General features: G+C 39.3%; 1 protein-coding gene across 1 annotated transcript in view; it reads left to right on the top strand.

Annotated features, from left to right (window-relative positions):
* The first annotated feature begins 5,812 nt into the window (after positions 1-5,812).
* The window catches only part of tagapb (T cell activation RhoGTPase activating protein b), a 22,726-nt gene continuing 1,152 nt past the window's right edge, over positions 5,813-27,386 (top strand). The window contains exons 1-14 of the mRNA XM_061051862.1: positions 5,813-5,938; positions 11,973-12,058; positions 17,645-17,815; positions 19,989-20,153; positions 22,547-22,588; positions 23,056-23,140; positions 23,248-23,301; positions 23,693-23,762; positions 24,029-24,171; positions 24,568-24,729; positions 25,174-25,283; positions 25,616-25,802; positions 26,076-26,157; positions 26,689-27,386. The exon at positions 26,689-27,386 is cut by the window's right edge and continues 1,152 nt beyond it. Coding sequence (XP_060907845.1) covers positions 5,828-5,938; positions 11,973-12,058; positions 17,645-17,815; positions 19,989-20,153; positions 22,547-22,588; positions 23,056-23,140; positions 23,248-23,301; positions 23,693-23,762; positions 24,029-24,171; positions 24,568-24,729; positions 25,174-25,283; positions 25,616-25,802; positions 26,076-26,157; positions 26,689-27,386 — 2,166 coding nt within the window. The 5' untranslated portion in view covers positions 5,813-5,827. The remainder of the gene's footprint in view (positions 5,939-11,972; positions 12,059-17,644; positions 17,816-19,988; positions 20,154-22,546; positions 22,589-23,055; positions 23,141-23,247; positions 23,302-23,692; positions 23,763-24,028; positions 24,172-24,567; positions 24,730-25,173; positions 25,284-25,615; positions 25,803-26,075; positions 26,158-26,688) is intronic.

Raw genomic sequence — 27,386 nt, 5'->3', positions numbered from 1 at the left:
GCTCCCCCTCCCCTCCGGAAATCCCCAATACTACATCTTTGGACACGTTCAAAAAACTCCTGAAAACCCAACTGTTCAACACCTATGGACTCGGTTAAATCCTTTTATCCCCAGCAGACTTGGCTACCACTCTTTGTTTTAATCTATTGAATTATTTCTTCATTTATTTTGTTTTGTCTTTTGTTCATACTCTTTCTGTCCTCATGTAAACCGTCCATGGGTCCCTTGATAGGCCCAATATAAATACAAAGCAACTATCATTCTTACATTCTTCCTGTCCTTTTATTTATGCTCTTATCTCGTGTTACTGTTTCTTTTCCCAAACTTGGTAATTTTCTATCTTACTATCTATTTACTTACTTCTTATTATTACTATTATTTTGATTATTTACCTTCTTATTGCTGTTATCTCTTTTTATTTGCTTTTAGCTCTTTTAGTTTCTTACATAATTTTAAATCTTTGGTATGGTTCTTGTTTGATTGTCTTTTATTATTTGGAGTATTTTGCATATGTTATATTCTTGCTGTTGTTCTTCTGTGTTTGGTTTAGTTTGCTTTGTTCTTGTTTTTGCTGTTTGTCGAGGCACTTTGTAAACCTGTGTTTTATATAAATAAATACTCAACCGGACATGCATCAGGAGCAAACTTAATTTTAAGAACAAACTCAGACAGATTAAACAAGTAAACAATAAAACTAGACTTTTTATCTAAGAAGCACTTTTTTGACACTGACGGTTAAACTTGACTGATAAGAATCTCCATCATCACTGCGAGCCAACTGGCTGGAAGTGTAATTAATCTGAAGGTTGTTGTGAGACGTGTGTGGAGAGGGTCAGTCTCTGTCTGTGCTCACATTAATACAGTTGAGTTCAATGGACTGTTTGTATAATTTTGTGTGCGTATGTATTTGTATGCTTCTGCATGTACATATATGCATATATACATACTGTACATTCTTTAATTTAATCAGTTTATTGTGTGTATAGGGAAAAAATGGGCTGCTTAGTATTATGTGAACGTTCAGTTGCTTAGTATTGACGGCTGTAACCACCAGGGTGGGTGTCATAGTATGTTGTTCTTACTCATGATCATTTCAACTACTAAACCAATAGAGATAAAAGCGATTGTACTACTGATTGTAGTGATGATAATGATGATGGTGGTAGGGATGGTAATGATAGTAACAATAAGTGTTGTTGGTGTTATTATGGTAAAAATGGAAGGAAAAAAAAACTACAATTCATGTCTCTATTGTCAGTAGGTCAACAGACTATCACTGGCTGTTACACACTGATGTCACTGCATTGAATTAATCTTATCATTTATGTTGCCAGGAGCTGTCCTTACTGTGTTATTGTGTCACGTCTCTTATTGTTATAACGTTATGTGCTGTAAAGATGTAAGTTTTTATATTGAATGTTTTCCTGTCTGTTGGTGTTATGTTGATTTAAAGATGTAAGGTGGCCTGACACAGCCTCTGTAGAAGTTGTTGTGGACCCCAGGAAGAAAAGCTGCAGCATCCTAATAAAACTAAACTAAACTAAACATCCATCCGTCCATTATCTTCCGCTTATCCGGGGGCCGGGTCGCGGTGGCAGCAGGCTAAGTGAGTTTCCCCAGACTTCCCTCTCCCCAGCGACATAAGAGATCAACTCTGGATGTGTAGCAACACCACAACATACTGGTTTTATATCTTACTTAGCCTATAAGATAATGTCATGTTTTCGTTCATATGAAAATTATTTTCTGTGAAGTAACTTATAAGTATTTTTCTCATCTTTGTGTATGAAAGAAAAATATCTTATATTGTATTTAGAACAAACTAATGTTTTGTGACATTGAAATGATTTTAGATATTTATTTCTTTATCATATACATAAATTGAATATTCCTCAAAAATGTAAATGAAACAAGGCCGGAGTATAATCATTCATCCACTGAACCGAGAATAAATGGTTCAGCACCAGGGAACATTGTACACCACTCTTGGAAATACTGAGAATTTCTACATTTCTATTCAGCCCACCATCTCATTCTCCGGGGATTCTGCATCTGTTGAGTTAATGAAAGAAATAGAAGTTCACTACAGAGCAGAAAAGGCATCTTCTCATATATTCACGATAAAGCGATTAGATAGCTTCATTCATGTGAAGTGAAAGTAATTGATAAGAATCAAGTGCAGGTGTTATTGAGAGTAAAGGCCCATTTTCTATCGCTTTCTGAGTAGTACTGCTCTAATGACATATATTTACGATATTGAAAGAGTAGAGAGGATCACACTACCTGCATGATGACTGCACGGGAGCGAGCCGGTCAAAGTGTTTAAACGTTATGTCTGCTTGTATGCATGCGTGAAAAAGCCATAAGACTGCAGGCTGAAGATAGTCATTGGAGAAACCTTTATGTTACTAATTGGATCGTGAAATGCCACTTTGAAGCCTCATGTTTTGGAACTAGAAGAGATGTTGGAGATAGAGAGTGCCAATTTACGTAAGCCAAACATACTCTGTCAGAGTCTGTCTCATTAGCCAGCTTACAGTTTATTACAGATGGATTCATATTTCAGCCAGGGGTTCATTCCTCGGTATCTACACAGAAGGCCTTGTGTGAGTAGCACGTCATTTTTGCCTTAACCAGATTATTCTTTGTTCCAACAGGATTTTTTCCATCTTAACATTTAGTTATGGTCACCAGTGTTATGTGAGCGCTTAGAGCCTAATGCTCAGTGTCTGTGGTTATGAACATACAATGTAGGGAAATAGACTGGGAATAAAACATGTTCTGTTTTCATTAATCGCCAAAGCACAAAAAAATGAGCTTTTACTGAGCTACAGGCTGAAAACTTTATGAAGATAAGAGTGGATCTGTAGTGCTTCTTGTGCAGACACACCTTCAGAAAGCAGACAAAATAAGCCACCATAATGCACTGATAAATCTAAACTGAAATGTGCAGTCCGTATGTGCCTGAATGCTTCATAGAAACAAACACAAATGAATGTATTTGCTGAATGATAACATGGTTGCCATGACAGTTTTATGAGGTCAGTGTTGTGCTAACAACTGCTCCACTGACTCGTTTGGCACTCATTACTACTGATGTAAATAAAGCTGCTAAGACGTGATTGCCATCAGCAAAAGATCATTTGAAACTGCGGGGTGATCATTATTTCTATTAGATGTAATTCATTTACAGCATTATTTACAAAGCTTTCCCAAAGTGTGTACAGCAGACCTCCTGTGTTTTCCCCAGGGTTAATATCGACAAATCATAAATAAAGGAGGAAGCCACATTTACACACACGCTCAGCCACAACAAACTCCAACAGAGCAGCAGTGACATCTTCATTAATTCCAAAGAACTCTAAAGAACTCATATTTTGTGTCAGACTGTTCCTTTGAAAGGTCTTTGAAGGTGAAAGATAGCCGGGCTTTGTCTGTGTGCTACTGGTTATGTAACATTCAACAATGGGCAGATTTAATGAGCAAAGCCGGAGAGCAACAGCATGTTTTCTCCTTTGTCCAAATCAGCAAGAAGATGTAATTGAATTTAATACGCTGACCTGTCACAGGGTTTCACTTGGGTTATTACCCTGGTGACATACACTTAACTAAGCTCAAGAGTTCTGTGTAACAAGGGAAAAAAAAACAGAGAGCTGGTATCAAATGCAGATCTGTAGCCTTGGTTAGTGTGTTTGACTTAAACTGGAAAAACTGGCTTCTGGGAATAAGAAAGCTTCACAAAGAGGAATGTCAATTACTCTTCAATGCCAATCCACCCACACGCTTCCACTTCTACATAATGAAAACTGTCTCTGAAGTGGCTCCATCAAAGAAAACATGTGAAATGGCATAAATTGCTTAAATGACAGTAATGAACACGTCCTTAGAATAAATGGCGCCCATCAGGGAGAACATTAAAAGAGATTGGTTCCATGTGGTGCTTTTGATGACTGGTAGCCATTAACTTTTCTCAAGGACCAGGGCTAACAAAAGGGACAAAGAGCTGTTTGTTTGTTCCATTGTGTCACACGCTGGGAGAGCTGGCAGAATTTGTCCTTTCTCTTAATATGTTTCAATTACATGCGTGCTCACTCATGTTTTCCTGTACCATTAGATGTCCTCCAGTCCACTCATGTCATTGTTACGGTCAACACTCCACCCCTCCATCAGTCGTTGCAGTTTCATCAACTTTCATGAGCTTCACAGCATCATCGACCAACACCTCTCCCACCAGTGTCAGGACTCCACAGGGGGATAGATTTTGCTGCCACTCAAGGAAGACACCTTTCGATCACCCGATCTCCCTGCAGAGTTCAAGTGCCAAAAACTCTCTGACAGTAATTCAATATCACGTTATCTCTGTAAAATAAATATTTTCTTGAATTCATTTGTATTTCAGCCAATGTGTGTGAAGCATATTAAAATATATAAAAGAGTGTAAACCTGAATTTCCCCCCCACGGGATAAATAAAGTATACATTATTATTTACATTTTTGAATTTCCTTTAAACAAATAGATTCTATTTTTTATTACTTGCTTTAATGTTAGCTAGCGTGCATTTTTTTTTCTACTTTTATAAAGGCACACAATCAACCTCTGTTATTGCAAAATCAAGCCAATGCAGAAGAGGAAAAAAAAAAACACAGTTCCTCAAGTGTCCACTTGAGGCTGGCTCCAAAAGCTACTGAGGTACAATTAGTGACCATGTTAAAATGCCAACTATAACAGCCAAAGTAAACATGTTTATTGCCATATTTGGGTCTAAAAAGCTTATGTCTTTTTTGTACACGAGGGATTTATTATAACTCGTCCTTTTTGATTACATTAAGGCTAAGAGTTATGCATATCTAGGGGCATGGCTGCTCTGGTAAACAGGCGGGCGAGTAGCCGTCTCAGTGAGTTCAAGTATGATATAAGTGGATTCTATGACGTGTGTGTAAATGGAACATCTCTTCTCTCCTTTGTATTGTACGTTACAGTCTTGCTTTGTTGTGCTGGGTAACCTTGCACCTTAACGGTCTCTCATATCTTTTCTCAGAAATAAAGAATGGAAGGGAAACTGTGATAAGTAGAGTTGATATATGCTCACTTGGAGAAAACCTTCACACTAGTGTGTCTCTTTTGAAAAGACATCAAGGAAATGAACTTAATTGGAAAAAAAGACATCTCTTGAGCTCTTGAAGTTAGTGCCTAACTTCTCACTGCCTGTTGATTTATGATATGACGAAAGCAATGTTTTTGCGCATCATAGTCATTGTAATTTTTAGATTGTGTGAGCCACACTTGTGTGATGCGACAGCAAAGCTCTGTGCTCTGTGTTTTTAATTGAGACAAAACAGCACTAGCCTTAAAAACTCAAATTGAAATTCCAAATGTGTGTGTGTGTGCACCTATTCATGTATGTAGAGAGGGGATGGGCAGAAATTGTGAGACCTTGTTTTTTCAAAGGGGTATTAGCTGTCACAGCATCTCCCCCTCGTTAGCCAGAAATGCGGATGAAGAGCCGGACCCTGATGGGATGCGCGGCCATCTCATTAGAGAAGCTGCCCCACTGGAGGGGAACAGGACAGGTTGTAGAGATGGGAGGGTATACTTTGGAAAAGGGGGGGGAGGGGGGACCAGAGTGGTACTGCAGGTTCAGGTCAGGCACAAAGAACTCTCTTTCCTGTTTGTGTGCCAGACGGGCCTCCATTGTTGTGACCCTCATTAGCACCCGTTAGAAAGGGGCTGCTTTGCAGGACAGGAGACGTCATACTGCAGCCGCTCCCCAGGCTCGTTCACAGACCTAAAACTGGGACGCTAAGTACTTTTTATCCACTCCAAGAGATGGAAACTGGACGGCAGGAGATTGAGGGCTTTAGCATGGACGCTCCTGATTATGGGATCGCAGCAATGAGGAGAGGGAGCTATGATGACGCTGCCGCTTCCCTACGCCCAGTGAGTATTGATCCATTAGTAAATAGTAAAAAGGCAAAGGTGAAAAAGATCTTGTTGTGTGAAAGAGGCAGTTGTCAAAAGCTTTGCAAAAAATATGAAATGCAAACGGGGAGTCATTGCCAAGAACAATGAGAGAAAGCTTTCACCCGCCCAGTAGGTGGTAGAGAACTAATAAACGAAGTGTTCCTACTTCTCGTGTTTCTCATTTTACTACAAAATGGTGAAAGGAAATGTCCAGGCCTGGGGTCAGATTGAAACTGTTCAGTTTCTCAGTTCCTGTTCAGTATCTGGAGGAGAATGAAACGATGAGACGAATAGAGGTCTAACCTGTCAGCTCCACCTCTCAGTGACGGATCTCTGAGCCTAAACAACTGCAGATGTGAAACATTACCAACACAAATACATGTAGCTTCTGTAGAGAATCAACACATGATTAATGTTTGACCACCAACCAGAAGATTTGGCAATTTACACCATTTCTAATGTTAAATGCGGCTTTACAAATATGCCCAAATATCATCAGTGGTTGTTAGTTCAGACACTTTGGAGTTATCACGTTTTTTCTGTCAAGTAAACACTTGTTGTCGGACAAATAATGACTGTACTCTCTGAAGACGTAAGGCTGAAGCAGCATTAAGGTTTTTTTTTCCTGGTGTTGGGATGATTTCTGTTACCTGATTGATTTCTGTTTTCCCTTACAAGAAAAGTCCAATTACAACCTGACCTAAGTCCCAACAGCAAAACACCGACCAAACTTTTATCAAAATGCTCACAGAATAAGACCAGTTAAGTTTCAGATAGAGACTTTAAAAATGCATAAAATTTTCCTAAACTTTGCTTTCGTAAAGCAATTAACCATTTTATAGGCTGTCAGAGTAATCTTGTACTTTTCTAAGTGAGGGAAAAGAATGCCTTCCATTTTTTAAGACAGATGCAGAAACAGCTTAGAAACAGTAAAGCATCGCTCAACTGTTCAGCACAAACAGGAGGTAACAGTAAAAGACTGGAGATGGAGTGTCTTCATAAACATGTTTCTTTAAAAACAAAAAAGAAAGAATTGTAATACATATGTCATAAAAATCACTAATGTTTAAATTAGTAGAGAAGAAACTTATGTGGTATAAAAATGTGTGTGTGTTTAGCGGTACACAAAAGTCTCGGTTTGTACCTGAGCCATGGTTCAGTACGAGTTCAGTACAACAAGAGAAAAATACTGAATACTTAATTCAAGGTTTCTCTCATTTATTTTTAGTAGTACAGGTTACAGTTTGTTCCATTTAGTTAAATTTAGAACCACCTGTGTTAGTTTCTGCAGCATGTGGTGTATTAAACATGAAATAAATAAGATAATCCTTTATTGGGGTTAGTGTTAGGGTTAAAAAGGAAAGGAAAACGAAACAATATTATGCCACAAAATAAAGCAACACAGAAGTGAATAACATCTCCTGATTTGAAAAAAAACAATTAAAGCAAACATTAACTAATTTCTTTAATGAAAAAAAGAAGATTAATTTTCATTTTCATTTAAAGTACTTAAAAAAATTGCATACAAACTCCTGAAGTCTAATTTGAAAAAATATAATAATTGGCAATGTTTTATGCCATTAGTCCACTGAAAATAAGACAGACTGTGTCTTTCACCTGTCTTATGACATAGATGTGCAACGTTTTAATATACAATTTAAAGTACAAAAATGATGCTACAGTACATTGGTATGTAAAGAAAAATACTCTCAGCCTTTTCCAAAAAAATACCATATAATTTTAGATTTAACAAAAGTTTTCGCCCCTGACAGGGCAAATGGCCAATCACAGGTCAGGATTTTTAGGGATGGACCTGGGGTGGCCAAACAGATTTCTAAGGAGGTCTGTGCCACCCCTGCCCACCCCCCGGACATGCCCCTGTTTAAGAGCAATGACTCATAATTATAATTGGCTTGTTAGCCTGTAAAGTCATTATTCACCTCTTAACGGTGCATTAAACACTTCTAGTAGAGATTGATACAACTATAAGGAAACACTTTCATCTTCATCATTGCAGTTATATAAAAATAACACAGCACTGAAGCCAAGCGTGCACAATACCTCTATCAGTGGTAGTGAGCAGGTGTTAATCAGATTTTACCTTCAGTGATGTCTCACCATTGCCCCCGAGATCAAAGCTTTCACAAGTCATGCTAGCCCCTTATTAACACCTAACCTTAAGCAAGAAGCTTTAGTTGCTTAACCGATTTAATAAAACTAAAAAAAGACATTGTTAGGCAGAAAACCCTAATGTGAATCATTTCTGTGGTGTATACTTGACAAACGTTATTGTCCTGCTAATTGGTAGGGCCCTTGGGGTTACTGTGGCGGCCAAAGACAAACTACCTAATCGTATAAAATGATGGTTAATACGGCCTTTCTCCTCTAAATTAACATTGTTTTAGGGGTAACAAGGTTTTACCTGCACAGTGTGCAACATTTCAGATTTTACCATCAATCATTTATATCACCTCTTACATTAAAAATAACTTTAGTTAGTTTTTATTAATACAAACTGTAGAAAGACTAAGTTTGCAAATAGCAGGTGAGCAATTGTTTTGAATATTCAGCTGTTAAATAAACAGATATTTACCTGAGGAGTTTGTGATGCTTAAACTGAGCACAACAATGACTCAAATATGGCGCTTCATTCATCAGGTGGACAGAAACATGTCTCAAAGTTTATAATGTTGATGTCTTTGCTTGTTCAAAGTATAAATCAGTAAAGCATTTGGTTTATAGATATATGTCAGTAAGTCCTCTTTATGTTTCCAATTCCCTGAAATGGTCATGAAACAAATGATTGTCGGTTCAAATGGACATTACATAATTTCTCCCCCATACCATCTCTCAATCACAATAACAAAAGATGTAGTTTGATGACGTGAAGTAGCGTAGGAGGATGAGAGTAATGATTGTTCAACAACTTCTACTTCAGATGATCTGCAGGTAATAAAAAAAACAAATGTTAACAAATGATGGGACATATCAGGGTATTATGCTTGGTGAGTCAGTATAGCTCAATGATTACAGAGTGAGCCCCATGTATACAGGCTAGTGTCCTCGCAGCTGTTCTCGGTTTAAGACAGACCCTCAACATTTGCTGTATGTCATGAGCAATCATCATGAATTATCAAACTCAATCCCATGGTAGCAATGCAAACAGAAGTAATCAGTCATGTTTTTTTTTTTTTTTTTACGATTTATGTAAGGCCAGCCTTTATTAGTAAAAAGCAAATAGCCCAAGACCAGCTTATACACAGCAGATCAATGCTTTCCTATATCTCTGATCATGCCCACCTGGGCTTGTAGTCACATTTTGGGACCGTTATCAGAGCAACTCTCAGCGAGGAAGAGACAGAAACTTTTATTTTAATGAGGAGGTGTGCTCGACCCCGTTGCTAATTATGACACTTGTATTTCAGAAGCTGTGAATGGTTGAGAAAAACATGAGAAAAAAAGTGCTCTCTTAGTGCTAATGGGATAGAAGGACAGCGAAATGGATTAGGCCCAGTCATAGAATCCAGTCAGACATTATGTAAATATGAACACTAAAAAATGAAACATCTCTGTTGAATAAATTGTAAGCAGTACATCAAAAGTATAAAGCTTATTAAAAATTTGAAAACATATCATGCCCACTTGCACATTCTACACATGCTGGTAGCTAAAAGGCCTGTGATCAGTGATAGAAAGCACCTGTGTGGTAAACCACATTTAGAGGGTCTTACCATGCAGCTGGACTTTGTACTGAACAAATCATTCCATAATAAGGTTCTTCCTTCAGAGTCTGGAGAACATTTCTCAATTTTCTCAAGTGCTTGAGGAACCCACAAGCCTCTTAAAAAGCCTTTCTCTCTACCCCTTCTTGTTTTTCACCAGGAGCTCTCTAAAGGACTAAGATGCTGTGTGTATAACTTTCTTTACAAGGACCTAGTCCATACTAGGGAACATCTTTTAAAAATCTCATTAGTACAAGATTTACCTATTGTGTCACAAGGTGAAACTCTTGGTTCAGGAAGCTTTGTGAATATTCGTTGTTTTAAGGGTGGGGGTGTTTCCCTGTGTCCCTTCTCCCTTTCTGTTGTCTCCAGCCCAGGTGAAACTACAAATTGCACAACGAGGTACACCTGGCCTCAGAGCTTTAAAGGCCAGTGCTGGCTGCAGAAAGGGAGGCATTTTGAAGAAGCATTTTGGAGGAGGCATTTGGAGTTGGGACTGCTGTGCCGCTCAGTCAGGGATTGTCTGTTGTTATATTTTGATCTTTGTTATCGTTTAGTGTGTCATATTGTAACAAATCCCTTTGTTTTGGATTTGCTAAGGTGTTTTAAGTATTTTAATGGGTCAATGTGTGGATTGTTGTTCGCCCCATAGGGCCGCATTATGGCGGGGTGTAACAATTGGTACTGTATAACAGAGAGTGTAAGGCCTTTCTTTATAAAACTTCATTACAGGACAAATTGATCCATGTTCACACTGGATGGATTCATACCTCACATTGACGTAAATGCGTGCAGTCTGGCCTGGTAGGTCAAATCCTTCCTTTTGTGAGCTTGTCCTGACCGTGTGTGTGCCATCATAGAGCTGCAAAGAAAGTGACCAGAAAGAGATGCTTTGTTAAATGTTCATGCTTTCTTTGTTTGTTTGTTTTTCTGCAGTTTTTGTCTATGTATTCCGTCCTATTGCACCCAGTTTCCCAGTTTGTCCAGCAATTAGAGCACAGTAGCAGCCAAAAGAAAGTGGGAAGTTTGATGAACTCCACCTTTTTAATTTACAAAACCTGGAGAGAAAAATTATAAATTAAACAGAGGTTAGGTTCTGATAAAACTAAAGAGTTTGGTTTAAGATATTCTAAAAACCTTTTTCTGAAATTTTATGTAAAAGTTCTTTGGAGAAATTCGCCTTAAGTTCCGTACAAGTTTTTTTTATTTTAAAGTTAGATTATTGCACACAGAGCAACAGAGGGCAGCATCATTTAGCATAGGCCTATTGGTTGTAAAAACATCAGTGTCATCATTCATGCAGTTTCACCTGGAGCCGAATTGTCCGCAAAGGTTTAACCCTCTCTGGAAAGTGGTGACCAGATGATAAAACCAGTAGGAACATTTAATAAAGCAGAGACATGTGTAAAGTAAGTGTTTTTCGGGTGCAATCTGGTAGCCTACTCATGACGTTCTCTGATTCCGAACCGCTGCTATCTTGCTTAACAGGGCTCAACTGATTTCAAACTTTGTAGGCTATAATTTAGTTGTTGACAGTATAGATGGTTGTTATCGTGAGCCGAATTATCCACAAAGGTCTTCTCCTCTTTAGGACAAATACACCAGATGCAAAAAAACATTAAAAACAAGCAATATAGCGGATTCTTGTCAAACAAATGGTCTCTCTCTATGAGGTTTGGGGACTGTGAGGTGCGCTAATGGTGGCTCCAAACAGCCCTGCCTAAATACAGGATGTAAACAATAAGTCTTGATCCTTTATGTGCCAAATTTTTGCAAGTCAAATATCTTTCATTTGTTATAATTAATCATATTTATTTAACAGAAACTTCAAAGATGTTTAATTTCTGTCTTTTCTTCAAATTACATTGCAAAGCTACATAGCCTATTTATGTAGGCTACTCTTAAAGTCAAACTTAAATCAAGCCAAGCAGCAAACGAAAAGCTCCTATTCATTTTAGCATTACCTACTTACTTAAAGCTGACATAATCGTTTCCTATTTATAATTCAATATGTGGCTTAACCTGCCTCTCTTAATGACTGCTGGGATCAGTTTCAGCTCCCCCTGGACTCCTAACAGGAAAGCCCTGGGCCTGTAGCTCATGAATGGATGTATTCAATTAATTGATCTACAGCACCTAATTGCAATAAAGATTTGTTCTCTCTGTCTTGCTGTTACTAGGAAAAATATAATCATCTGTCAATCACTGCAGCTGTGAGAGTAGGCTATGATTAATCATAGTAGATACTGTTTTCCTGTTACAATAATTTCCATGTTTTTTTCCTGCAGCACCTCAAACACTTGGCTCAGAGACGACGCTCTGCTCCGTCACTGGTCTTTGGGAAGGCGCTGGCAAAGCCATGGTCTCCTATCAGGTATTTATTTTCATATGTCATTTGTTTTCTGATTGCTTGTCTCTTATCCATACACTCGTCACAGAGCGCCACAAGAACAACCCAAATGCTTTTTTCATTTCCTGCTGTTGATCTCTTGAGTGGTTTATCAGCAGTAAATGGAGTTTCTCAACCATTCTGATGATTAGAAGTTGTGTTGTGTTGCCTCTGAATTATTTTTTGTACCGAGGTGTTGTCATTTTTATTCTCAAAGTAGGAAAAGGACAATACCTGACCTATCAGTTTTAAAACTTTATTCATATTGAATCAATGCTATGTCAAAATAAAGTCTCAGCAGCCCGAACATGACAACATTGAAGGTGATTCAAAAAAGATTGTTTTTCAGACAAAGACTTGGACTTGAAAACGACAGAATTTACTGCAGGTCGATTGAATGTCAGTGTTGGAAAATAAACAATTTTCCTGAGTGGCCCCAGCTTGTTTCACCTTTTGTACGCAGGTCTCACCACACTTTCAATTAAGTTGAATTCTAACCCGCACACCTGACTTGAGGACCGCTTCTAACCTGCTGTGGTGGTTGTTGAAGCACAAACCAAATGTGGTTCATGTGAGAAAAAACATCACAAACTAGGCAGGTTTGCACAGCAGGTGTACACTGTTTTTAGGTCATTATGTTTTTCAGTTTTTTCTTGTGTGCGCTGTGAAGTATTTGAACAGATCAGGTAATCAAAACTTTGTTTATAAAGCAATTTTAAAACACTACATAGTTACATAGTGCTTCACAAATAAAAGTTATTTAAACAAGAATATAAAAGAATAATCAAAATCGTGTAAAGAAATCACAATGTCAAACTGGGCCAGTTGGTGAATGGACTTGAGCTTGTATAGTTGTCTTCTGACTAATCAAAGCGCTTTTACACAGCAGGTCACACTAACAAGTTCGAAACCACATTCACACACTGATTGCAGAAGCTATTTTGTGAAGTGTCCATCTGTGTTAACTAATCCATACATACACATTCAAACACTGCTGATGCAGCGGCAGGAGTTAAGTGTCTTGCCCAATCACACAGCAACATGTGACTGCAGGAGCTGCAGACCAACCACAGAAAGTAAGGAATGATTAAGGTCACACAATGTTCACTTGATTGTTAGCTGGGTCATGGTAGGTGAGTGTTTTTGATTTGCAGATTGAACTTTTGGTTGAGGTAAGTCACCACAAGGAAGGAAAAGATCTCTGTGTGGTGTTTTAAGAGGATGGTCTTTACTTTACAGGTCTGACTATGTAGACAAGAGAGAGTACCAGCTCTCTTTACAACAATGTATGGCTCGGATTCCCAGACGCACATTCCTGACCAAAACTCAATCTCCGACAGATAAATCAGACGCAGTGACCTGTGGAATCTGGTTTTGTTTCTTTTCATGACTTTCTCTGCATACTGAATTAACTAGTATATCTTCATCTTCGTTTATGTAGCATGTAGATGGACAAAATTGAAATATAGGGAGGAGTCGAGGCAGATTGGGGGGGAAAAAAAAAACTGGATTTTTACCCAGGAGACAAATGTTGCTGCCACAATATATTTCTAATGTGTCATTTCCCTGTTTAGAACTTCAGTCCAGGAAGTCAGGGATTTGAGTGTACTTTGGTAAGTGTCAGGAAAAGATAAAGGTTTGGGCTTAACACAAGTCTACATGGACTTTCACTCACAAGGGACACCGACAAACAGGAACTTCACAAACATTTCTTGCCATGTGTGCAGCCTCGGCATTAATGTGACCTAACAAGCTATTTTACATTTCATAGACTAGATTTACTTTGAAACTGTAGCGGTTGAACAGTAAGGTTTAGGCACACACTCTGCTAGGTTTATGAAAAATAAAGATAATTACAGATTACATGTCCATGTCATGATCTAATGTGAGAATTCACCTTCTTTTAATATATGTTCACTGACTTCCTAAAGAGTTCTGCCATTGATGGTGCAGGCGTAAGATACCTGCAGATGCATTTAGTGTGAATAAAACATTAACTATAGTCAGTGAAAGTGGCTTTAGAGAGTATTTTATAAGGAATTGTTAGATGTCGTTTTCTTTTCACGAAGGTTAGGAGATAATGAAACTATCAGTGGAGCGCCTCTCCTCAGCATTTTAAGTATTTGTCCAGGTGTTATTAGAACTGCCACTGCGAAACTTCTGTGTCATGTCATTCAGTCAGGAACTTCCATACTTAAAAACAAACATTTTTAGACCACAGCAGAAGTTTCGTTTTCCCTTTACTGCATCCTCCAGCCTGCAGGTGGCAGCACACAAGCAAAGTATCTCATATTCTCTTCTGTTGTCTTAACATAGGACAAACTGTTATGGAGAAAGAAATACGCATGGCCCCCTCCTTACTACCTCACCACGTTTTAAATGGTGCCTTGATGTCACCTGAATATCCCCCCCATCTGTGTACAGGCCACACAGCCCACTCTCGTCAGGCCACAAACACAGATGTCTCTCTGGGGGATTCACTGAGCCGCCTGCACTAAGTTCACACTTCTTTAGTCTGACTCACAACCACTCTAGCTCAGCAGACAAGGCTTTTATTGATTCTTGTTCTATTTCAGAACATAAGCTCCACTGGCTTCTCCAAAGGGACGAGAGAACACCTTCAATAACTGCAGGTGTTATTTTCACACTGTCGTCCAGAAGCTAGAAGATAAGCTCAACATTTGTCAAATTTCTGAGATTGTCTTTATATATTTTACACAAAACATACATTTTTGGTCAATTGCAGAATCACCAACTAGTATCAACAACTGTGACTTTTACATTCTTAAACACATCGGTTAATTGTACAAATGAAGAAAATGTAATGATCAGGAGATCTGCTGATATTTTCGTTCAGTGGTCAGTTGCATTAATTGCTTAGATTTTAACGGGGATCTGCTGTATTCCTGTATTTTTGCAATGTCATGGAGTTGCCTCAAACGGTTTGTCAGTATTTCAATTGTATTGCAACTGCACCACAAGACACATTATGGTCTTCTGTCACATGTTATCGGATACAGTAGAGGCAGATGATGAAATTAACTTTTCATCACCTCAGTATGTCTAAAACCGTGCCTCAAAGCCTTGGTTTCATATCTTCAAGGCTTGAGCAAATTTGTAAACATTGATTCCGCTTTATGTAACAATTGAAAGCCTAGGGAATGAGATTTTAGAGAAAGTTATTAAATAGACTCTGACATCTTTGATCTTTGTACTGGAACGCTCTGAAAAGTCATAATGGCTCCACATTCTGTCATGTTTGTCGCACAGTTAGATACTATTCATCACCTCCTCTTACTTAGTTGACGTTTAACTCTTTAACCTTTTTGAATCCGTTACACAAAGACCACCAAGGCAGTAAGTGGGTGAGTCCAGAAGGGCAAAAAAACAAGATGAAATGTCAGAGCAAACCCACTCTCACACCTCCGACCAGTTAGCACTCAAACTCATCGCGTATATCCGCGTGGGGGGGGGGGGACATGGTGGGTGGTAGTTTCACTGTAGTGGGACTGCCAGTGACGTAGAAAGAATACCAACATTTAAAAGTGATAATATGTATGTACATCCTACTTCATGATTATATTCTTCATCTCAAGTTTAAAGTGGAGAGAAAACAAATTAACTAAGCAGATTCCAGACATTTAAACATTACCTTAACTAACATTTAAATTCTTAGTGAACAGAATATGATTGTAAGTTACATTTAAGGAATAGATAATACAGACAACAAGTGTACTTGTTTTCATGCCAACAGTAAGATAATTATGTTGCTACAAACCCAAGACAAATATGAAGCTAAATGTATAGCTAGCAGGACACAGTTCTTGTTGTCAGTCCAAAGAAAACAAAAACCAAAGTGTAGGAAAAGCAAATTGTGTTTTTTACCAAGTGTTATATATGCAAACAAATGAACCACCCCAGTTTTTTGCATTTTAGCTCATTTTTCCTACATAGAGAACAGGGTTTGCTTCTGAGCTGACTAGCGTTATATTCAGCTGACAGATATGTCAACAGTGAATCATTTTCAACTAAGTTCGGGAATAAGTGAGTGAGTGTTTATCTCAAACTTAAGAATTGTTTTTATTTATTTTCCTGCAAAAAAGGTTAGATGTTTACATTGACACCACCTTAGATCTGTTGAATATGAAGGAGGCGATGTTAAATGTTAGCTTAAAAGATACCGCCCACACAAAAAAGACAAAAAAAACAAACCCGTAACATGTTGTGATCTCACAGTGGGTTGTGCCAGAAAAATACTTTGGACAGAGTAGGGCTAACTGCTAAGCTAACAGTAGCGCCTGACATTAGATATGCTACTGTATATGAGATTGTTCTTTACAAATAAGATAAGATAATAATTTTACTTTGAGTCTCTACACACAAATAAGACAATCATTTGAAGTTCTCATACTGTTTGATTTGCTGGTATTTATGTGTCATATTTAGTAGGCCAGAATGGTAACAGGGAAAGTACCTCTGCTACCACAATTTGAATATAGTGAATCTAGAGTCAGTGGGAACGGCAGTGACAAACGTTTCGAAACGACTTTGAACAAACAACTCTTACTTCTTGTTTACACCTTGACTTGTGTGTTGATTTGATGCACTTTTCATATTTTCAAGACACAATGGCAGCCAAGACAAAACCAGATTTAATTTTTTTAAATGACAGATCATTTTGTTTTTGGATATGAAGTGTGAAATATGAAGTGAGATGGAAGGTAATCTCCTGACTAAACTGAGAATACAGCGTCAGTCTCTGTTCCTCAAACAATAAAACGTCCATCCATGAAGTCTGTGTTTCATCCCTGAACATTTAGGATAAACCTATATAAGAGTAAGTGGATGAATGTTGACGATCCCTAAATTAAGATCATATCATGTAAAGACTAATATCATATGATATTCTATCAGATCAATATCAGCATACAGTAGCATATTGATATTATATTATTCTGCAATCAAAGTGATGCCTTCCTACACATACCTGCTGAAAAAAGGGAAAGGTCTGCACCAATTTTTTTTCCTCTTTTTTTCTCTTTTTCTGCAAATATTTGCCATTTTTATCAAATGAAATCATGTTGGTTCCATGATCTCCGTGGTTTGCAGGAAGACTAAAGAGGCTTCATTACGGTCGGTGAATGTGTTTATTGTAAAAAGTAAGTGATGGATTTATCAGGAGGCTCCTCATTAATATGTTGTGATCATTCAGCTATGAAAACACAACAGCGGATGCTTTATTTTCTGACTGTTTCATCTCAGTATCTTAGAGGGGATTAATATAACACCTATCAACTTAACTTAGCGGCCTCTTGGCTCCAGCTTCTTTTTAGAGTTTTAATTGTCTCATTTTACTCAAAGAACCACCAGATATATATTTCAGATACTTTCGTAGGCTTCTTACACAGTTTTGTAGCTCTAAAAGATAAGAAAACTCAGAAAACCCACAGACATGGACGCAATCTTTATACTCTAAGAAACAGGAAAGATATGAGACGGAGGAAAAAAGTACTGGATTTAAACTGGTATGTCCCTGCCCACTCTTTTGTGTGTGTGTGTCCTCTATCACAGGGAGGAGGCTTCTTGCTGGGTCTCAGTGGAGCAGAGTCCTTTCGTCCTCGGCCTCACCAGTCAGAACGGGGAGCTGCTGCTGGACGAGTGTGTTCAGGTCACGGAGGGCTCCAAGACCAAGGAGAGACACCTGTTCCTCTTCAGAGACGTCATTGTCTTCGCTAAACTCAAGTAGGACGTTAAGATATTAATAAATTCAAAAAACAGATCATTGTTTATTTTCAGTGAAAGTTGTGGAAAATGAATATCTTGATTGGCAAAGAAAATGTGGGACTGTACAACTAGAACATACAGCTGTAATGCTGATGTGGCATTTTGACAACTTTCTGCTGAAAACCGTCAGATGTTTGTACAGTTGGAACGGGAGAGGAGAGCGAAAAGAGGAACCAAAAACAAAACTTGTATTTTTGAACTGCATAGTTGGACTGTTGGGGAATCTCCCAGCATGCTGTCTGTTTGTGTTTAGTCACTCTGAGTAGAAGAAGAAAGCATGGTAGTTCCCTTTGAGCAGGGTCACATGAGGGAAACTACGGTATTCACCGTAAACATTTCTTAATTTGATAAACTGATTTCAACACATCTTTAGACGAAGCGCTCTAGTGCTAACATCAATATTTTACACTTTCATTTTTGTGTGGGTGAAATGAAAATGCTTCTTTCCTCTCGACTAGTTTACTGAAAAATACATCTTACTTTCAAGATTTCAACTCAAAAGGAAAAAAATAAATACACACAACGTTAAACCTCACTGCTGTCTGCTTGGTTTAGTCATATTAGAGATGTTTGTCAAAGCTGGCTGAACTTTTATAGCTCTTGAGTGGGACAGCAATCACACTCATCTCTGTACCAAAACCTGCCCACGGTTCCAGTAGGTGCACAGCTGGGACAACAGTCTGATACAGTAAGCAGGGATGATTGTCTATGGGGGCTTAGTTATGGCCATCAATTTACTCACCAAGTTTAGTTTACCAGTAATCAGGAGAACAGAATCTTACAGTGGGTAGTTTTGCCCGGCTTAATTGTGTTTCTGAGGTGCAGACTTTGAGATTGCAAAGTGAGGCTAATTGACCTTTTGCCTTTGGGGAAGAGGCTGGGGGATTACGTGCAATAATCTGATCGGATGTCGAAACAGGGCGACACAAGATTAAGATTCTGTACATGAGGCGCTGACTCTACACACTGAGCTAAAGCGCCACCAAACAGAAATGTAAAGGCTGACCTTTATGCTGTAATCTCTTCCCTTTGAGTGGTGTTCACCTTCACGTTAACTATAGGAGTCATGAAGAAAAGAATGATTGAGCTCTCTAAAATGAACAGGCAATGTTTAATGTTCAATGAACTCAGCTTTGGAGTTGTTCAATTTGAAAATGATACAACTGGACTACAAAGACTGCCAACAAACCCGAAGCACACGAAGGATGAAGTAGAATAAAAGAGGTATAACACAAAAGGAGAAATAAACAAAGACACAAAAACAAAGATCGGGATAATGAAAGGAGGCTGAATGTCGGAAGTGAACGAGCCGGGTCCAAACACCTGGATTCAGATTCAGATGAGGTACCGACAGGCAGGAGAGAAAAACCCAAAATTGATGTACGTGATCCTTTTTAAAGAGAGATGCAGTTATCATCTACTTGACACCCAACATTGAGGAGGTTTTTCTAGTTTGCCCTCCAATCTGTGAATGACTCAGGACCTCCAAGCACACCTCTGATTCAAACATGCAGTGGTCAGCTCGGTCATGAGCAAGTGCTGGTTATTCTGTACAACATTGTAGTGGATACAATTTACTTCTTTTGTTAGAGCACTTGGAAGCTACTTACATGAATGAAATTCACCAACACATTTCAGGACACAAATAGCCCGGAGTGTTTTTTATGAAAGAGTTCAGTGGACTTGAGATTCGGCTTCAAAATCTCTCTTCGATTACCCTCTCAAACTTCTGCATTTCAACTTCATGCCTATTCCAAACTGCTGAAGATGACGTCTGTTTAGTTCAGAAGTGTGAACTATTTTGTTTGTAATCATCCAGCTGTACAAAAATATCCACTGAGGCAAAAGAGCCTTTTGTTTGGTTCATTTCTTTCTTTAACAGTCATCATGTGCCTCACTGGATATGTTTTCCCCCGACACTTACATTGATAGAAATCATGTTGCAGTCAAGTGTTAGATAAAGTTTGTGGTTTCTACAGTTGATAGATTTGAGTATTTTTAAAACATGCTCTTTAAAAAAAAACCCTTTTTTTTGATGTTCGCTCCAACCCAAATCCAGAACTCAGACAATGTTTATGGAACTGAAACTATCTATAAAAATAGTTGTCTTTTTCTTTTTTTTTTTTACCAGGTCGACAGCTAGCTACCGCCTGAAGCACAGAGTGAGCCTCGAGGACATCTGGCTTTACGGATTTGAAGATGAACTGGAAGAAGAAGGAAGAACGTTAGGGGACGTTGACCTCAGTGTGACCCTCGTCCTGGCCTGGGCTCTCACCTGTTGTCTGGCGTGTTTTCGGTGAGTCAACATGTAGCTGATGACTCGCACACAAACAGCGCCCGGTATCTTCAGTTGATTGTTGTCCTACATCCCCATCGGGATCTTAACTGGAAGCCTGCACTCTAAACTCTAACTTAACCTCATGGTGACGTTGAATTTTCAGCTGGTTCTGAAAAAGACTGGAGCTCTCTGTATGAGCTTCAAACTATCAGGGACAAGATTGATTATTGCTATAAAGTAATTTAAATGCCTATAACCTGTAACCATGGCCTCCAGGACCCTGAGGGGTTGTGGGATATCAGGGTTTGTCACAGCAAAGATTCCCAGTGAGTGATACATTTGACTGTTAAAAGAATGGATCAAAAATCTCTACTTAAAACTTGTAGGATTTCATTGTATTGTTATGTGTTCTGAAATCTAAATACTTAGACACGAACAGTAGGAAATAAGCAACAAGTTAAGAGGACCCACTTTGTCCACAGGGGGCGCCAAAAAAATGCCAAAGAGGATTTATGGTTTGGTCTTTCTTGCCTACAAAGTCAGACAGAACTTAATAAGACTAACTAATAATTATTTTTATGATTTAATCTTAAGTGAATGGAGAGTTGAGAAGATTAATCTTGTTCTTGTGTTTCTTTGTTGAAATCCAAAGCTACGGGGCAGCAGCCGGTTAGCTTAGCTCAGTGGTTCTCGAACACCGGAACAAAATGGTGACTAAAGATTTAATGTGATTCAAATACCATCAAGCTCATGAACATTCATGTCACCGTGATGTGTGTTTGCAAACACACAAATGAGCAAAAAGTAACCCTTGATATATCTGCAAGTCATATCTATTTAAACTACCAACATTAAAGTATGTAAAGATGTTATAATCCTGTGTTTCGCTTTAAAATGTAACACAACATACCGGCAATATATGAATTTGATAAGTTTACATTTAAAAAAGATCACTGAAATGAAAGCAACAAAGCTTAAGTGGTTGATCTGGCAAAGTCCCGCCTCTGACAAAGCAAATAGCCAATCACAGTTTAGGATTTGTTGGGCGGCAAATGGTGGAAAAACTAGCCTGATTTTTTTTCCCTTTGGAACCAAAATCTGCAAGAATATGAATCTTCCAAATCTCCAAGAATGTGTTGAGGTTTTGTATTAATTAAGTAAACAACGTAGCATGTGTTAATTAGATCCTAGTTTTGCTAGGCATTTCTTGTACTTTGATGAAAGCAAGCCTAGCTTTCCCCTTCTTTCTAATGTTTCTGCTAAGCTAACAGTGCTAGCTGTTGAAAGATTGGTATCAAATGAGGTCCAAGCAAGAGAGCCAAGAAGTGAACTTCCCTACGTGTTAAACTGTTCCTTAAAATGTTTTCCAGTCAAACTTGTTTTCCAGCACACATTTAAAAAAAAACATTTATTTCTTCCATTTTTCCCACCTATTTTTGTTAGCCATGAGTTAAATGAAATCTGAGGCCATTCATGTAATAGGCATACTTGTAATAAATGGTCATATGATTATGTGACCTTTCTGAAAAGAGGGAAGTTGCGAAAAAGAAAGTCCTCTCTGCAGCATCACAACAGCTTCCAAAATCAGGAAGTTGTGGGGCTGGACGACGAACTAATCTCTCCATGTCAGGGGATCAACATCAGCTGACTTTATCTGGAAATACTGGCCTTTACTATAAAGATGAAGGGCAGCAGAAACACTGTCTCATGCTTTGTGTCTAGACGGTGTTATCGATCTTAATGTTATGAATGTACGGTTCTCTTGAATTAAAGGGCCTCCCGTCTGTCTCATTAGAGAAACTTCAGTAAAGAAATGCTTCATTTTTGTTGTTCACAGACTCCCACGTTTCTCGCAAAGTAGTCAGTCACAGAACAGTTTTTGACGGTTGATGAATTCCTTGGTAGGTTTTGAATTGTGTAGTCTGAAAACAAGAGTTCATAACTCTGTCTGATGATTAGGCTCTGGAGATGATTCAGTGTGTGAGAGTTTCATTCCTTCTCACTCACATGGAGCCTATACTACGAGACACCGTGTGCTTCATTATTGAAACTTCCCTCGTGAGGCATACTGTACATCCATTATGCTGAAGGTTACCACAGCGGGTTAGAAGACGGTGAAGCTCTCAGGTGTACACGTGGGCACCTGTTTCTGTGTCGTCGTCGTCATCATGTTTCCACTGACGGACCACGAGCCTGCAGCAGGCCGAGTCAAGGAGGAAGTGGAAGGTATATCTGGTCGGGGAGCCGCCGTGACGCTGCTTCCTGTCCCCATGACTGAGTGACACTTTCCACCCGAGTTGTTAAAAGAGAGCGCGTCTGTGCGCTTTGCGTCAGTCCTCCCCCAGTTTCTGCTCGCCCGTGTGACACTCTGTGGATTAGTAACTCATACCATGTTGTTATTTTGCCGACAGATCACCTGATGTCAAAGAACGCTGGTTAGATATACTCCACAGGTAAGAAACGACATTATTCTCAGATAAGAGATTTAATATTAAGATTCCTTTTCAACAAACTACCGTGAATATCCTTTTCAGTATCTTAAAAGAGAAAGCCGGTTGTGCTATGAAGAAGATTTTGGTCCATGTTTAAGACACTACAGTGCTTCGGGGATTGCAATTACTGCACCAGATAAAACAATATAAGTATCTTTATCAATCAATTGAAATTGAATCAAGAAGTTTTAATAATCAGTCACGATAATCTCCGGCAAGAGAACAGACAAAAGATGAGATAACACTGTGTGAAGGATTATGTAAGAGCTTTGTATAGACCCACTTTGAGATACCTCGTGGGAAAAGTAAAATCAAAATGCAGTTTGAAAATGATTATATTCATGGCTAAACTAACAATGTCCCTAAAGATGAATTATAGATTGATGTGTAGATGCATTGAAGGCATGTCCCTTTTTTTTAAATTACAGAAATATTAAAGACGCAAAAGCGAGGGTTGGTTGTTCTTCCTCACCTCCAGACGTCCTCATGAAGGTGTTGAGTGGCAGCATCACGGTAAGTCTCTCACGCCCCCTTTTTTTTTACCATGCCCTTAACTCTACAATATTTAGCTTTTACCAAATAATCTTACTCTCTCTCTCTCTCTCTCTCTCCTTTTTTAGACTAAAACTCTAACAGGAGGAAGCATGGAACCATTCATTGATTGTCCAATTGATGTAAGTTAAACTTGTGTTTTTACCTACTTCCACCTGCGCCATCTGCTCATGCTCTGTTGACATTAGACAGATTATCAGAACAAACACAGCCTCTTAGATACATAGACAGTAACTCTAAAGAATATTGTTGAACTGCATTTCAAGCAATTAAAAGAGACTTGGATCATAGAGATAATCAAATGTGTTCAATGTGATTGATTTGGGCTTCTTGGAGTGACTTTTGTAGTACTGTAGACAACGCTATTTCAGCTGTATCAAGTGTCAGAGGCATGATGGGTTTGTGGTGCTGAGTAGTTTAGAAAACACATCCCCTCCCTTCTTTCCTTCTCTATTCTGTAGTTCCCTTTTGCATACTCATCACCACGGTACCTTTTCTTTGTTTTGTTGCCAGGGGGTTGCAAATATCTCTTCGCAACCGAAGCAGTTACATAACCCGGAGGACAAGACGACACAACCCATTGGTGAGTTTGAAAATTGCCAGTTTTGACAAAGGGAGGGGCTCGATAACTGTGCCATGTGTAGCTATGACACCAAAACCACAAACACAGAAAAAAAAGGAACTCTAACTGATGATAAGTGCAAGCAAGTGACAACTTTGGCCTTCATTTTTGCACATGTGGTTTGGTTGCACTCATTCTTATTGGCTCTCAATGTAAGCTTTAGATGGGTAAACTGTTATATAAAATGTTAAATAAGCTAACACATGAAACATTTCTGCGTCCTACAGAAACCAAGTGGAAGTGGCTCAGGAAGGGTGCTAGTTTCAGCAGGAAAGCCCGCAGATCAGATGCAGACACAAAGACGAAGCTGTTTGGACAGCCGCTCTGCAAGATCAGTCCAGACGACTGCTCTCTCCCCAAACCAGTCACAGTAAGTTTCTACCTTAAGTGGGGCCTTGATTATCTTGTCACTTGCCATGAAAGTATCTCGTGGGCTACACCAAGAACACTTTTTTTTGATCTCCCCTGCTTGCTGTTTTTCTTTACCTCACTAAGATTATGTCACTGATAAGGGCAGATTTTTCTCTTCTCTTGATGGAAAATAGAGCAGCTTGTTGACATTGTTACGTCAATCACCAAGCAGCTGCTCTGTTGACCTTTGACAGAGAGTGATTCTTAGAATTTGCCAACGAGGGCAGGAAACCATGTTACCGCATAAGCTGCACTTCGATCACTCTGCCTAAACCCCAAAAGCTCAGATTGTAGCGCCGAAAAAAACCCAAAAAAACCTAATCTCTTCTCCTCTTTGAACACGTGCTTTTTAAAGGAGATGCTGCTGTTGCTGAGGAAGAGAGGGCCGTCCACAGAGGGAGTGTTTCGAAAAACCTGCAACAGCAAAGTCATGAAGGACGTCAGGGAGCAGCTCAACAACGGGTTGGAGGTGGATCTGGAGACACAGCCGGTCGCGCTGCTTGTCGGGCTGCTCAAAGTAAGTTTCCACCCTTTTCTATGATTTTGACATTACCAGGTTTGATGCAACGACGTTATACAGCACAACCACTACTGCGACAACATTGGCATGGATTAAACTACAACAGCTGATCTAACTATGTTAACTCAGATCATTTTCACCACTACCACAACCACATCTACTACTACCATACGACTGAACCGATGCTGCAGCTGCCTTTACTCACTGCACTATACTGACCACTGTACCACTACTACTACCGCAGAAGTAATGAAAAAAAAAAAATACCGTACCAATGCTAACATAGATGGCGATACTGATACCGATAACAATGCTCATACTGATACCGAAAACGATGAAGATTTTAAAGTAGAAAAAATCCAAGATTACTGGTAAAGCTGCTTTTATAGAGAATATGTTTTACAAGTATTGCTGTTAACCAGTGTCTCCCGTGTGTTGCAGAGTTTCCTTAAAGAACTTCCTGGCAGCCTGCTGGTGTCTGAACTTTATGACAACTGGATGACGGCTCTGGATAATGAAGACACCCAGCAGAGAGCTGTGGAAATCAGAAAGTAAGTCATCAATACCTGCTAATGATTCTCAACAGTGCCACTTACCTGCTGCTCTTCTTATTCTATTTTTACATGATATCGATATACGAGAGGAAATCTGTTGGTATTTCCACGGCTGCTCATGTGGTTAATCTTTAACACTGTGGGTATTTTGAGTGGAGTTTTTCAGAGCAATCCCAGTGCCCTACATCTCTAGACTGAACCACTTCTTCTTTTTTAGTTTGTATGCTGTTTAAAAAAAAAAAAAAAAAAAAAAAAAGGAAGAAACTTAAACCAAAAAAAAAAGTGCGCCAAACTAATGTCTTCTTGTTCTCTTTTCTACCCACAAACAGCGTGGTGAACAAGCTTCCTGTAGCCAACAAACTCCTCCTGCAGCACGTCGCCTGCGTCCTCCATCACGTCCTTGAGAATGCCGACATCAACAAGATGGACGCCTACAACTTGTCGGTGTGCATCGCCCCCACACTGCTGCAGCTGGACGGCTCCCCGCTGGATGAGCAGAAGGAGAAGATGAAGAAGGTAAAAGTCTCGAGATGACTGCGCTTTCACACTTTTGCTGCTTTGAAGCTTTGTGGTACACGGTGCAGAAAACCTCTGAAGGGTTTCACAAGTAGAAAGACACTTTGTACAGACTCTTTTTAAACAACATGGGGTTGATGCAATGTTTTGGATCATATCATTTAAGAGCATCTTGGATTTCGTAACATTTTTTGTCTTTATATCAGTTTCAGTATCAATAAGTAATATGATTTCAATACTCATCGTGTTTTGTTTTTTTCTGGTTTCCTGCAGGTCACAGAGCTAACTCAGTTCCTGATTGAGCATTGTGAAATACTTGGAGAGAATATCTACAATCTGCTGGATACTGATGAAGGTACATTTGCACCCTTTCAAAATAAAATCCCCATGACACACCTTTTTATTTGACTGGATTATTTGAATGTATCTACTAGTATTTTAAAAAAAAGATGCAGAAATTAAGAAATGCTGTGTGAAGTTGCCACATCTATGTTATTTATTTCTTTTTAAGTTTATATTTGGTTCAGGAATAGATGTACTTTGGCAAACAAATGTATGGCCTTGAGTCCACTATCTTACTATTACTATCCCTGCAGAGCAATGGGTGAAATCTAAATCTTGGGCTTTGAGAACATTGCAGTGTTAAAAATTTCGGGCCATGCTCCTTTCATCAAATTGTGAGATATTACCTGCGTGTATTTGAACCCAATGGCCCCCATTAAAACGTTTCTAGTTGAATAATTTGCACTGTAAAAGTAGTTTAATATTTTTTGGGAGTTTAAGTTCATTTCAAAGTTTAAAATTGTGTTGGCATTTGCACGATTTCTTAAATGTGGCTAATTATCGTTTAATTAATAGCTCTTCCTTTTTTGATTCCACTCTGCAGACTCATTGTCCTCTCAGCATCACGACTCTGCTTACGACAGCACAGACCCTGACGGAGATGGAGAGGCTGGAGAGAGTGCCGGTTGCACACACGGCCGGAGCTGCTCCTCTTCCTCTCTCAGTCCCAGCCTCTCCGCCTCCTCCTCCTCCTGGCCAGCCGAGGCTTCCTTCAACACGAAGCCACCGTTCGACCGCCGCTGCTCCGAGCCCACCATCCGTCTCCCTGCTGATCTCCAGAGCATGTGTGCCCACGCCAGGAGCCACGATGACTGCTCGGTGGAGAGGAGGGGCTTCGAGGAGCAGCCGCTGACGAAGCAGATCTCAGACGACTCCTTCTTGCTCCGAGGACGAGGAGCGACACCAGCGGTGATGTTTCCCAAACTGAGCAGCAGCTCTAACATGGATCCACTGCCCTACACGGCAGGAAATCACACCAAGAACTGCTCGTGCTCTTCCTTAGAGAGCGCTGCCTCCAACCAATCAGACGGCTCTGTTTTTACTAGTTCCCCTGTTGGCTCACCAGCTTGCCAAAGGAGAGCGAACACATCGAGCCAGACCTCAATGGCAGCAAAGGCTCAGCAGGACATTCCCAGACCTATTTCAGATGAGAAAAAGCGTTCACAGTCCATGAGAGTTGCTGCTAAAGTCCTGCTGAGGACCAGGAGTTTAGGAGCGTTCAGCAGGAACAGCCTGAAGAAA

This window comes from Labrus mixtus, chromosome 12 (genome assembly GCF_963584025.1).
Source record: "Labrus mixtus chromosome 12, fLabMix1.1, whole genome shotgun sequence".
Taxonomy (NCBI): Eukaryota; Metazoa; Chordata; class Actinopteri; order Labriformes; family Labridae; genus Labrus; species Labrus mixtus.
Note: the sequence above shows the minus strand (reverse complement) of the source record. Positions and strands in the feature narration are given on the sequence as shown.